The 15,128-nt window shown below is 33.7% G+C and overlaps 1 protein-coding gene across 1 annotated transcript in view; it reads right to left on the reverse strand.

Moving 5' to 3' along the window:
* LRP1B (LDL receptor related protein 1B) overlaps positions 1-15,128 on the reverse strand; it is a gene marked incomplete at its 3' end in the record, with an annotated part of 1,731,654 nt that overhangs the window by 246,201 nt on the left and 1,470,325 nt on the right. The window contains exons 48-52 of the mRNA XM_084254814.1: positions 13,370-13,483; positions 12,977-13,126; positions 9,376-9,498; positions 7,509-7,628; positions 3,358-3,486 (exon numbers count right to left, since the gene is read on the reverse strand). Of these exons, the coding sequence (XP_084110940.1) occupies positions 3,358-3,486; positions 7,509-7,628; positions 9,376-9,498; positions 12,977-13,126; positions 13,370-13,483 (636 nt within the window). The remainder of the gene's footprint in view (positions 1-3,357; positions 3,487-7,508; positions 7,629-9,375; positions 9,499-12,976; positions 13,127-13,369; positions 13,484-15,128) is intronic.

Here is a 15,128-nt window from a genome sequence, read left to right on the forward strand (position 1 = left end):
AATGTCAGTCTAAGGAAAAGAGAATCAATCCTTTCGGAATACTGCTTCATGACAGAAATGCTTTAGCAAAGACATAACAGGTGGGATAAATGGTTTATCAAAATGTGCTATAAAATTTCAGGAAAAGTTGAAAAGAAAATAGTTTGTGCAGAGGTAGTAACTGTTAATGCAATATGTATGGAATCGAGGTTTGCAGGGATAGTTAAAATATTTTCAATTACCCACTGTTACATTTGAAAGATAAATGTTTGGTTAGGATTCAAAGTTTGGGATATTTTCAGTGTTAAGTGTTTGCTATATGATGGATGTTACTACACTTACTGTAGTAATTTCATAATGTATACATATATCAATACACTTTGTGATACACCTAAAATACAATACAATGTTAAATGTAAATTTTATCTCAAAAATGCAACACAAAGAATCTGCAGTATACCATTTTAGAACACTGGGCAGAGGAAGGCTTTGAAAAAAGTCACTCTGCCACATATATTTGTATACTTGAAGAAACTAGCTTCTTATATTTTTAAGGGAAGAGAAAGCTACACAATTTCTAATATGTACATTGTATTTACATATTGTACCTTATGCTCCAAATAAAATTTGTCAGTACTGACAATGACTCATGTAAACAGTGACCAAATGACAACAGATAATCTCTTGCTTTATTCTGATATGCATATGCCATTATTTATTTACTTATTTAGTAGCTACACTGTGATTATTTTTAATTTTTAAATGTAGTATTTTTCTTACATCATTGTTAAATTTTGGACAATATATGGTTTCTCCCTTCAGCTGTGGTCATCATATTTCTTCCACCACCAAAGAACCCACAGTCTATCACCATATTGTCCTGTGCTCTTCTCCACTCCTCCCACTATTTTAACCTCTCCCCATTCCTTTCTCTCCCTCTCCCCTCCTGGATGCCTCATATCTTTGATCAGCTTTTAAGATTTGACTGACCCTTTGCTTGGTTTTTCTGCATTCCACATGTAAGTGAAACCAATATATATTGTTTTCCTCTGACTTGTTTCTCTTAGCAACAACCCTTCCAGCTCCATCCATATTACCACAAATGGTATGAGTTTATCTTTTCTGATCACTGAGTAGTATTCCATTGTGTATATACCACATCTTCTTGAACCATTCATCTCTTGGGGCATTTAGATTGTTTCCACATCTTGGCTATTATAAATTGTGCTGCAATAAACATAGCATTGAAGGGAAACTATCTTCTTGATGATTTTGTTTTTTTTTTTATGTATAATGGTGATAATAAAATCTATCTATCTACCTGATAAATTTCTTGCAAGAACAAGATAAGGTATGTGAAGCAGATCAGTTTATTTTAGGTACTCAGTAAATTCCCAGGTGCTATTTAAATTTCTATGTAACAATTATTTTTGGCAGATCCCCAAAACCACTTCACTGAGATATTGTGGGAATTCAATAATGTAAATAAAATCACCTCCTGAAATAGTTGATAGATAATGAGCACTTGAAAAAAATGTGGATGCCTTCCTAGATTTCCCCTCCAGGTCTTAATAGGCACTTTACTTAGAACACCACTCTCTTCTTTGTCCTTCACAACTCAGATTAAGTTATTAAATTTTTCTTGAAATCCTTCCATAAGACTTCTAGACTGCTTTATATACTACTTCTTTATGATGACCTAGTATCTTTTCTACATATCATTTTGACACTTAAGGTATTATAATTATTCTTTTACATGCATATAAGCTTCCTATGCCTAACACCACCAGAATCCATGAAAAAAGGAAATCTCTGCTCTCAAATTAGTAATGACTGAAATAGAGACATGAGGAGGTAAAACAAAAAGCATTGTTTGACATTCATCAAGTGTAATATATTTCCAACAAATTCATTTTCAAAAATGACATGGGGGCCTCCCCTGGTGGCTTAGCGGTTGAGCGCTGGGTTGCAAGGCTGTCTGCAGCCTCTGCAGCGCCATTTGATCCCCGTCCACCAGCGAGGGTCCCACAAAAAAAAAAAAAAAAAATGACATGGAAGCCACAAAGAAGCAGCTTTAAAAATAGCCCATTTATAATCAAAGTAAAAATTACTAATAACTTCTCTAACTTTGAACTGTGACAGCTTATATAGTTCAAGTGAATTATGCCAATTCTAATACGTGAATTATTCTTTAAAATACTAAATGACAGAGGCTTAGTTGGCATTAACACTTTCAGGTCACTTGAGTACAATTTGCTGTATTTTAGCATAATTTACCTAATAGCACCCATGTGGTCCAAACGTGTTAATATGCCTCCCAGAGTGTTAACTTGCTGCAATAGCAACAGTATACTGGGACCATCTGGATCCCAGAATTGATGTATAATCTTTTATTATGAAGCCCTCAGTGGCACCATTGACCTTTACAGACACACATATGAGTTTCAAGATCAAAGTGAATTATTCTATAATAGCATGAGTCATGTACACATGTAGACCTGTTTCAAAGTTATCTTCTCCCTTCTTTGTTTTAACTATCCCCATATATACACACCCCTAATACACTCACTGACCATTATGGCTTCAAATAGAATTTTAAAGATCTGAATACTGGTCAGATGGGCACAGTTCATTTTAATGAGCAGGGTTCACAGCACTGATTCTGATCAACTGCTCAGTTCAACAGGTCCCCTATGTGACCTTGAGACCTGCATTCCAATAGTCAGCTCCTTCCTTCTTATCATGCAAAGGGATTTATCTACATTTTTACTGTTGAGTAATCCTTGAAAATCTCCTGAGGTAACCTAGAGCCAGAAAGTTGGTAAATTGTCTGACCTCCAAAGGTATCCCTCTGATCCTTCAGCTTCATTCAGCTATATTCATACTATTTTTACCTGACCTAAGGGTTAATACCTTATCCATAAGACTAATAGGTGTTTACTGACCTTCTGATCAGTAGTTATTTAGGGTCACAGCAGCCATTACAGAGTATCTATAATAGGCAATCTAAGAGTCTGATCAGTACAGGGATGAGATGGGTGATGCTAAAAAGAAAATAACAAACCTACAACACTCTCACACACATCTGGTAGTTACATTATCTCCGAAGTTATCTCAGAAGTGAAATGACAAATCTGTGTTTATCAGAATGGTTTTAAAAGGGTAATCCCACTGTGCATGTTTGAAACATTCTGAATAGTGTTTACAGGGGTTGCTGAACTGCTATGATGACAACTTCCCACCTGATTAAGTTGGAAATGACCTGTGAGTCCAGGGATTGGGGCAGTGAGATAAAATGTAATATGGTGAGTACAAAGAAAACAACAGCCTGAGGATGCTGCAGCAGCTTTCTGCCATGCAGCCGGCCCGTGTTCATACCGCAGCCTGCTGTGGACAGCTCGTCACTTCCATTTGGACAGTCCCTTTCACCATCACAAAGCCAGTGTCGGGGCACACAGGCATGGGAGCCCTGACAGCTGAACATGTCAGCTGCACAGGTGATGGCTCCTGAAACCCAAAGGAAAAACATCATTAAGTTCACTGTGTGTTCACTGGGAAAGGCTCATCATGTACATTTCCTGTCAAAAATAAGGGAAGAGGAAGAAAGCTGCTGATAAAAGAGATTGTAGTCATTTGTGATCCTCAAATATTATTATTCCCCTATAGATGTCTAATCATTTTCCTCTCAAAATGCATTTCTTCCTGATTGCAAGTGTTCTGTTTCTCACAGCTGCCTGACAGAAAATATTAGGGAAATTTCCCCCCTGAAAAATGCAGCAAGACATAGAAACATAACAGAAATATGAGTAACTGGTAAATTTTCAAAATTAACAAGGATGATAATATTTTATATGCTAAGCACTTAAAATATTAACTCATTTAATCCTTACAAAGAAGAACTCCTTATTAGTGTCAGGATAACTGTATCAGTGTCATTTTGCATAAAAGGAAACTGAGCCACAGAGAAGCTGAAAACTTTACAGAAAGTCACAATCTCTACAGGAGTCACATACTGCACTGGGAGTCCCAAACACTTGTGATTCCTAAGCATCTTCTCATAAAAACTAATGTCACTGTTGCTATTACCTACCTTACGCTATTCAAAATAATAAATGCATGCATTTTTCCTCTGCTTTTGTAACTTAATAAACAGAATCTACCTTTTTCTGTTCTACCAATTCATGCATGATGGTAATTTTCAAATGTATACAAGAAATGAAAAAAAAATGTTTGTTGACTTTGTAAATTCAAGAGAGTCATAGGTGGTTTCTCCTCACTTTTCCTTTTATGTATGTAGAGTAATTATATAAAATTAGAAAATGATTTCCTTTCATGATGTTTCTCTAGACTGTAGTATAGTCAAACATATTGAAAGCCTTGTTTGTTTTACATAAAGTATTTGATCATTTCATGAATCTAAGTTTTCTTTATTTTCACTTTCCTGTAACCCAAAACTGCCCCTAGATAATAGAATCACTCAAAAACTGAATCTCTAAGAAGAAAATATAACTAGATTGATGAAAGATGTTTTTTGCAAATGTTTAAATTAGTGACCAAAAGGTTTTTAGTTCTAATTATCATTTTATATTTTAGACATAGAAATTTTATGAACAAAACATGCTTAGTAGTATATTGGGGGGGCAGGGTATCAAAATTGAATCACCTGGAGGTATTTTCCAACATAATCTTGCCTAGCTCTGACATATACTTTAACTTGGAAGATGGGTTGGCAAGTGAATACTGAAGTCTCCCAGGTAATTCATATTTTCTCATTTGACTGAAGATCAGCACTTTAATAGAATGGAATTTAATATGATATCTATTACTACAAGAAATCATAAAAAATCTATTAAATAAATGTTGTTTTCATTTAAAAAGAATTTACCTGCTATCTATTATGTTTTTAGTACCTTCAATAATGAAATTCTCCTCTTACAAAAATTGTTATTGTTATTCCTCCTTATTATCAATCTTTTCAAGCTCACATAAGAATGTAAAATGTCACTTTCACTATTATATCCTCAGTTAGTGCTTTAATTTCCATAATATTTGTGTTATTTAGCTTGATATTTTAAAAAATGGATTCTTTCTATGAAGGAAGTTTTGGTATCTGTAAAACTCCCTGCCTACTTTATTATCACTCCAGTTTAATCTCAAGATGGGAATACTTTACATAACATTGATTTGGCTGTTGAGAAATTTAATTCTGTACAACCTTGGAGAAGACTAGCATCTGAGTTTCACTATCTGCAAAATGAAGGGTATGACTAGATAATTACTAAGATACCTCTAGCTATAAAATGGTATAAGGTTCTTTTCAGCTAATTTTCTGGCTCCCTTGATAGTGTTCAACAGATTCTGTGTTAAGAGCATGCCAAAACATAATAGTCAATTGGAAAGAAAATGGGCCAAGGAAAACTCTCATGACTTTACTTCATAGTTACCATTGCCATCTGGAGACACACTGCCTTCCTCTGGGAAGTGAATCCCAAGTGAGCAGGAAGATAAGCTGAAGGAATTCCACTAGATCTATTTTGGGCACCTACTAAGATAAAATATTTGACTTCTAAGAGTTACTATCCTATTTATCAAGTATTTCAGAAACCTGATTTCGGACAGTAGCTCTGTCCTACTGCTTATTGACTGCAAATAAAATAGTAGTCTATGAATTTCTCATTTTTCATCTATAAAATGATGAAGGCAGAGTAGATTACAATTTTCAAAATGGGATCCTCAGATACCGAGTCCAAACAACTAGATGCTTATTAAGAAATAATATGTCTATAGTCCATATCAGAATACTTGGAGAGGGAAATTAAAAATCTACATGTTTAATAAAGTTCTGAAAAGGATCTGTTATATATAAAAGGTTGAGGATAACTGAGTTAGATTATTTATAAAGTCCTTTTTGCCATCCTAAAATATTTATGTTCAATTCTTTGACAAATGTGTGATCTAAATGAGTATTGTTTATGTGTTACCAGCTTGATAGTATATAAAGTGAAACATGCACTTGAATTAAATAGAGGGTGCTTTAACAAGTAAATATATTCACTATACTTTTAACATTTTAAAATCAGATTATTGATAGATACAGACATGACAATAACACTCTGAAAAGTAAATGTGGGCGCAGGAGAGGTAGAATCAAAGAGAATGGGAATAAATCCTTTTATGTAGTACACATTGGTCACGAGATCACAATAGTTATATGAGGCAGATCTTTTCTGTGCTCTCTTAATACATAGGGGTTTGAGGAATAAAGAATAAAATGGACCTGCCTGCAGTCACACAGCTGGAAAATGAAGATATGGAAGGATTCAAATCTGTACAATGTTAGAGTCTTTATCCCTTCTATTATACTATATCTAATTAGAAAGGATAGAGGTATAATAGAGCCATTTATTGTAGGGTTACACAAAGGACTGGAAATAAGATGGTTTTAGAGACTGGAAATAGTCCAATACATTATAAATAGGTAATTTGTCTTTTAAAATTAAAGAGAGATTTAATAGCAAAGAAAAACAAAGTTGTTAAAAGGGACTGGCCAGTCATTGAATTGATGACTAATTTCTTTGTTTCAGATCTTTCTAATAGCACTTTTTTGGCGTTGGTCTTTCTCTTTTGTGTAACTGGCTCAGCAGTATAAATAAAAAGTAGATTTCAGGAGGCTTACATATAAGATATTAAGTTGTCTGCTTCTAGAGGACATTTTAGATTTTATATTATTTAAAAAGAACCTCTAAAATGAATTCTATGGTCTCCATGATAATAACCTAGATAAGGGCCAAAACTCCTGAAATTTAAAAGATGTGAAGTATGCTTAGTGCTAGAGTTATACCTGTTCTATAACTCAGGTTCTCATTCCTTGCTAAAATAAAGATGATAAAGCTATGAAAGAGAACTGATAAAATGAGCTCAATAGGTATAGTATTGATGCAAATATACATATAGAAGCACATCAGAGAGATAAGCATATAAATACTTTAGTAGAATTTTTGGTCCATGGCAACATTTATAGAGATTAGATTGCTAACTTCTTTTACTCTTTAAGACATTCACTCAATAATTCCATTTAAATTATTTCTGAAGGACCTGGACAGTTTAAAACCATTTATAATAGTCTTCTTCATTTACTTTCCACCTAAAACTATTCAATAATAATGAATATTATATACACATGCACACAAATTGCATGTGTGGCTTGTGATAGTATAAAAGTCAGAATAATATTTTTGGAATGAAACCTTGAAGTATCTATCAGGAATCAAGAAAATATTTTAGACTATGTGATCCATGTAATCACAATTACTGAGATTAATTCTGAAGAACTCATTGAAGTCTCCAAATAAAATTTACAAATTTACATCCTAAATACTATAAAATTAACATTTAGCTTAATAAAATAGAAAACATATTTTAAATGTTTGATGCATGCTTTAAATGATAGAATACACACACACACACACACATGCATGCACACGTTGTATGCCTAACAAATGAATACGGACTCAAAAGAAAAAACTCACCACAAATACTATCACTTTCATCTAATCCATCCCCACAATCATCCTCTCCATCACAAATCCAGTGTTTAGAAATACATTTGTGTGCTGAACAAGCAAATTGGTTCCAAGAGCAAGAAGAATCTAGAAAAAAACAAGAAAGTTATAGCTTTGAAAGAAAAAAAAAGTCAGCTGAGACCATCTTAGGACAGATCTCACAGTGAGAAAGTCCTCCCTTAGACTGGGCTGAAATCAATCTCTATACAGCTCTATAAAATTTTGACAACAGCTTGCTTATTTCCTTTGAGTTTCCAGGTTAAACAATGCTGTTCCATCAACACCATCCGCATAGGGTGTGGTTTTTGAGATAATTCAGCATGCCACTCACTCTCCCATATGTATATTCCAGTTGTTCATTTAAAATAAATGTGGTACACAGACATAAAATAAGTATTTCAGATGTGGTCTAGTCATCATTTTGAATTTTTAATCTACTTTTAACCAAACAGAGAAATAAATATGCCATCCTAGGCAATATCACAATGTAGTAAACTGACCAGCACATGTTTGTTCTAAAGATAATGTGACTAAGGGGGGTTAACTTCATGAACAGCCATCAGTTGTGTATCACTATATACCTAACACTTTGATGGTTTTTCTTTCTTTCCCTGGAGAACAATTATGTCTTAATGCTGTCAAAAATCTTCGCATATATAACTGGTGTTTTATTATCAAATTATGCATTTATAACAGAAAATCTAAATATCTCAAGGTCAGGTTTGTGATTGCTCTCCTCCATCTAGTCTATCCCTCCACTCAGTATATTTATTACCAGGGAATCTAAAAAATAATTCCCCCAAGCCCCAAATTGAAGTGTTAAAAATATAATTACTGAAAAAGTTACAATTCTGATTTCGATTCTATAAACTACATAATACATTTATATATTTATTTAAAAGTTTTATTGGATGAGAGTTTAGAAAAAACTGAAGTCTGGAAAAAAACTAAATTAAAGACGATTTGACCATATAATGGCTTCTAGTCTGGGCATTATGAATCTACATAAACTATATGTAAAGTTCTCTGGGGCTCTTACTCAGGATATGACTCTTATGTAAAGATATACAGCATCTTAATCAAACAAAATGCACTTTCATATTTCACGATGAAATTCACTTTTAGAAGAGTTTGACATTTCATAAATATCCATTATATTTCTTTCTACTCTGTTTATTCATCACAAGGCATGCCATGTATGTTAGATGATAACAGTGAGTATACATTTTGTTTTCCTATAGAAAAATTTTTTGCTTGGAAATCACAAAATACATAAATCTTATGAGATAAATGTAAAAACTGTGTACTGATCTTACAAAATATAAAGTTTACACACAGAAATTAGGAGGGTGATGGTGAAAAATGAAGATTTAAAGAATTACAGTTTAAGAATACTGTAGCCATAAAAAAAAAAAAAAAAATAAAGCTAACATGTAGTTCATAGAAACATTTAGAATAATAACATAACAACAGGTAGGGGAATATGATCAGTAGTGTCAACTAAATTATTATGTTCCATATCAGAGAGTAAATAAATTAGCATCTATAGTTAGTGATTCAGTAAATTAAAGTATAAGAACCTAGTTTAGATTGATGGAAGTAACCATTTACAAAACCAGTTCAGGTTTAAAAAAAAAATGACTGTAATACAAGATTGTTATTCTTCATTATAAGTTTTATTCTACTTTAATGTTTACTATTGTGTATTATTGAATAAAAGTGAAAATCAGTGTTAAAAGCAATTAATACTTTGTATCAAATCCCTATGTAAAAGAACATCAACATATAAATAACAGTTTGGTTTATAAAACTGAAGCAAATTATAATGTCTCACCACAGTGGAATTCATCAAGTCCATCCTCACAATCTTTCTGACCGTCACATACCCAGGTATTCAAAATGCATCTTCCACTAGGACAACCAAAATAATTTTCTTCACATTTGTGTTTGTTTTGAACTGTGACAAAATATAGAATGTAATGTCAAATAATTTAAATTAATCTTAGACTTCTGCAATATAGGTAGCAACAATCCTTGAACTGGAAAAGATACATAACAGGAAAACAAATTTAAAAAATAAATAGCTGAGATCTACTCTTCAAGAATATTAAGGTCATAGAAAGCAAGGAAACTACATAAAACTGGCACAAACTAGACAAGACTAGAGAGATATTATAAACCCAATCTGATCCAGGCTTAGATTCTAGATCTGAAAGTGTATACTCATGGAAAAACTGGTTAAATCAGAGTAATGTGGGATTCAGGTAATATAAATTACTGAGATGATGCTAAATAGAAATGATTCTAAAAGTATCATATTAGGTGGAATATACTATTTTTTATTTTTATAAAAAATAACATTAGAGGGCCTCCCCGGTGGCGCAGCAGTTGAGCGCTGGGTTGTGAAGCTGCCATGCAGCCTCTGCAGCGCCGGTTCGATCCCCAGCTGCTCCCCGGCCACTGGAGGAGGGTCCCACATGGTGTGCAGACCTCTCCTGCAGCCCGCTGCTCCCCTCAGCAGTGTACTTCAGTCCTTCTGCCTGCTCTGCTCCCCGCTCTGGCTCTAGTGAATTCGCTCACCCTCCCGTGCTTCTGACTGTACCCAGTGCTTGTATAAATAAACAAATAAATCTTTAAAAAAAATTAGAAAAACATTAGTAGATCTTTGCTGAGAACTTGTGAACTTGCTTTACCTATTGCATTTTATTTATGGATGCATTGACAGGATTTAAGTAAGTATTCTCTATTTTCAGGAAGAACAAGTTGCAATGGCATTTCTAAAATGGTTATTATGCCTTGAAGAAATATCATAAGAATAAAATTATTTTGTAAATTATAGTTGATTATGGATTATTGTTAATATTATAACCTACAAGAGTGTATATAAAATACTAGATTGTTCTCTTTACTGGATGTCATCTATCCCCTTGTACCTTCAGATTTACCTAGTTTTAGACTGACTGGTCCATAGCCAAATAATTGGAAGTAAATCTTAGAGTATATATGCCAATGACACTACAATGAATGGTCCCTTATGATTATTTCAAGATACCAAAAATTACTTCCTAATTTTTTTAGAAGTGCCAACTTTGTAGATCTAATTAAATATGGAAGCAAATTTTTTGAAGGAATTGACCACTAAACTAAAAAAGGCTTTACTTTAGTCTAAGTTCTTCTGAAACTATTGCCTAGATATAGCCTAAAGTTTTTCAACTAACCTATTACTGGCTTTCTGTCTGTTCACCTGTCTTATAAGTCAAATGAGTGTTCCTTTCCTCCTTCCCCTGTAAAATCTCAATTCTTTGTGTTTTGAAAGTCAATTTTTAAAATACATTTTTTAAGATTTAATTATATTCATTTATGCACACAAGAACTGGGGCATAGGCCAGAGGTGCGAGGGATGAGAGGATATACCAGAGACAGAATGTGTAGCAAAACAGGTGGATCTACTGAAATACACTGCTGAGGGAAGCAGCGGGTGAGACAGGAGAGGTCAGCTGTGCCATTGTGGGTTAGTTCCCTGCCACAGTGGCTGATGATAGCTTGATAGTACTGAGACTTTAATCCCTGTGTCATCAGGGAGGCTCAATTTTAAAAATATTTTTAATGCTAGAAAGTTATAAAGATTATAAGAAAAGATTTAAGATATGCAGATTAATGGATATCTAAATATCCAAGCACTCAAAATAATTAAAAAAATTAACTACAGTCTAAATGAGGTAAAGAATATTGGATTAAAAATATAGACATCCGGGTTCCATAAATCTAAACATGTTTCTACATTTCTTTTTTTTTAGATTTATTTATTTACACATACAAGAACTGGGATATAGGCCAGAGGTGTGGGGGGGTGAGAGGATTCACCAGAGACAGAGTCAGGAACAGAACAGGCAGACTGACAGAACTACACTGCTGAGGGGAGCAGTGGGCGAGACAGGAGACATCTGCCTTGCCATGTGTGTTTCTCCCCAGCTGGCCGGGAATAGAACTCATGCTGCAGAGGATGTGGATTGCTTCACAGTGCAGTGCTTAACCCCCTGTGCCACCAGGGAGGCCCATGTTTCTATATTTCCTGTAAAATTTTTTATACTATTAATGTTAAAGTAAAAACAAAAAGATGTAGGAGAGTTGTAGTGAACCATAGTTGCTTCCAGAGAAGTTGTCCACTTCTTCTAAGATGCAGCTGGCCTTTGTAAATCCGGAAGGATCAAAAACGATATCCCAGAATGCTACACATTGCTGAACAGCAAAAAATGCAATCTTGCTGTTACATAAATAAGTGTTAGGTTATGAATTATTAAGACTATCAGTTCCTCAAATGAGGTTGTTTGTGTGTGTGTGTACACTGGTTTACAAAATTCCAAAAATATAATTTCTTAAAATACCGTAAACATTATTTTATGTCATTTAAACATGAAAAAAGAGAATGTGACAGTAGAGGAGTGGGAAATAGTATCAGAACACAGTTATTTTCTATATAGCATATCCACTTTCAGTTTTCATCATTTAACACCTTTCTTTCTGGCATTGCTATACTTTTTAAATTTTTTTCTTAAACAGAAAGAATCAGAGCCATACATTTTCATGGAAGCCATTCTCTAGGAATGCACTTAACACTTCTTAGGTACTGATGGTTAATAGTCAGCCATAATATAACTGTCTTACCAAGATCAAGTAACAAGTATTACCAGTACTACTATGTGAAAATATTAACCAAAGTGGGCCTCCCCTGGTGGTGCAGCGATTGAGTGCTGGGCTACAAAGCTGCCCACAGCCTCTGCAGCACCAGTTCAATCCCGGGCCACCAGCGAGGGTCCCACATGGTGTGCAGACCTCTCCTGCCACCTGCTGCTTTCTTCAGCACTGTATTTTGTCAGTCTACCTGTTCTGTTCCCTGCTCACCTCTGGTGAATTCTCTCACCCTCCCGCGCTTCTGACTGTACTGAGTACGTGTATAAACAAATAAATATTTTTTAAAAAAAGGTAAAATAAAAAAATAAAAATAAAAGATAACCAAAGTGCAGGCAACAAAACAATTAATATGATGATAGATCCTGGATAATGATATTAAGTAAAATCAGAGGTAAGAAATCTAGTCTTTCTCACTTTAGTCTACAAGTAATTATTTTCTCGGTATGTAATAATTCTATGTCAACTTCATAGATTATATATTTTAAAACTAATAGGATTCATAATTTACTAAATATGACTAAAGAAACCAATCCAAATAAACAAATGACATATTCACTATCATTTCATAACTTATAAAAAAGATCAAGTGACAGGTTTAGGACAGGATGGTTATTTTTAACTTAGTCTACATTATTTACATTTTATTCTTAACCACTGAATATCAAGAATGAAAATTAATGAGATTATCCTTTTCAACTAGCCTCTAAATCTTTAATACTAAGCCATTTTCTTTCTAGAATTACCTGGGCATTTCAATTCATCTGAATAGTCTCCACAGTCATTAGCTCCATCACATATCCAGGTGGGCAGAACACACAGTGAGGTAGAATTACATCTTATGAACCCTGTGGTTTTCACTCCAAGTTTATAGAAATATGTACAGTCTGTATTATCTAGAAGGAGGTAAACAGAAAAATGAAAAGCACCTCATCTACAAAGATTATGAGCCTTCTATGTAGGTCACAGAGACACAAAAAGTCAACCTCATTTGAAAAAGTAAATATGCAATTACCTTACACAACAGGGGTTAATTACATATCAATTCTGGAAGAGGTTCAGTGAAAAGTTGGACAGTGTTCAATGTAATACCAAAGGTACCCAGGCATGAACAAACAAAAGATAGTGGGATATCTTACTGCAGTTCTTTTCATCTGAAGCATCTGCACAATCTATGTTCTGGTTGCACCGTGCTGATCTCGGAATGCAAGCCCCATCTGCACAGCGGAACTCAACAGCAGCACAGGTTGAAACTAGAAAAACAGGTAAATAATTGCATAGAAGAGACAGAAAAGGACTCCTTGTTTTAACATTTGAGTATTTTAATTTAGTCATATAATTTTGTCTGGTTTTGCTTTTTTAACACTGGAAAGCCAACTTGACCCATGGCCCCAACCTATAAGTTAGATACTTCACTTATCTTTCCCTGTCACACAATCCTACCCTCTGTGGTGGTCCATTTGATATTCATTTTACTTGCCTGTTTATCTGTTCCCCTTTTAAACTGTATGTCCCGTGAAAGCTGGACTGTGTCTTGTTTGCTATGATTTTACTAGGCTACCACTGTATAAGCCAACGTATAAGAATCAAATGTTGCTAAAAATAAATTCTTCTTTTAACTTGATCAGTACAAGTTTATGAATGACACTAAGCACATGTCTACACCAAGCAAATATCTGATTGAGTGCATACAAAGGAATCCCAGTCTGGTTGCTAAGAAGTAGAACCTTCCTGGTTATGATAAAGAAACAGAGACAGAGACTGAAGGGAAAAATTGTTGACCGTTTTCTTCGTTAATCAGAAGGAATAGATCAGTCCTGGTAGAAAGTCATCTATGTTTTGTGTATTCTCTTATACAGACATGGCACTGACACTTTAAGAATACAGATGTTTCATGCCAATAAACATATAAATGTGCTATGATTTGTTTCTATTGCTGCTAAGTGTGATTTTCTAATACCCTGCTTTGCTTAAATAAAAATTGGTTTCAATAAGCTGTTGTCATTACTGTGCACTTTGTACACAATATCTATTCTCAATCATATATTCCTATCTATGTTGCTTACACATGCATTACTATCTAATGGTTTCCCACGATATGTTGTGAGCAGGTGCATGGTATCCTTTGTGCATTAGATTAACATAGGTGAGATTTTTATTCCAAATTCAAATTTCTACAGGTTGATTATGTTAATGTATAACCTGAAGGGCTCTTTGATTATGCCACTTTTACTAGTGTTGATATTTTAAAAAGCCTATTTGTTTATAAAATAGAAATTTCATCAATTGTAAATGGTTAACACACTATCTTAAAATATGTAAATTTTACTCAAGGGTGTATATGTCATTTGTATTTCATAATGCACTGTTCTTATATTTAATTATATCACAAAATTGTATCCTTATTTGTTTTTAAATGATGATTAGAATGTTTTATGTACAATTTGCAATTATAATTGCCTCACTGTTTTCTTCATTAAAAATAACATCTTATCATGTGAAACCAATAATATTTTAAGTAGAGGTAAATGTACTGTTCCAAACAGTAAAAATATGTATATTTCTTTTTTCACAAAAAAGTGAAATCTCACCCATATTCTTCTCTATTACATTTAATGTTCAATATTTTTAAATGGAGAAAGTAAATGGAGTATGTAACATAGTAAAGACTTGTGGCACATTTACATTTTGTTTTTGAATTTGTTATAAATTAGCAGTCTCCTATTAAGAGGTCGTATTTCAAGATATCCCTTAGAATTCCTTTCTTTAGAAGACAGAATTCATTTATCTGAGAAACAGTGTTTTAGTTAGTGCTGCTATCCTCTCTAAAAGTGTCCAAAATTTAATCTCATAATGCACTTGAATTTCTATCTTATACTTGAGTTAGAATTTAGGATA

The sequence above is a fragment of the Talpa europaea genome (genome assembly GCF_964194135.1).
Source record: "Talpa europaea genome assembly, chromosome: 1".
Lineage (NCBI taxonomy): Eukaryota > Metazoa > Chordata > Mammalia > Eulipotyphla > Talpidae > Talpa > Talpa europaea.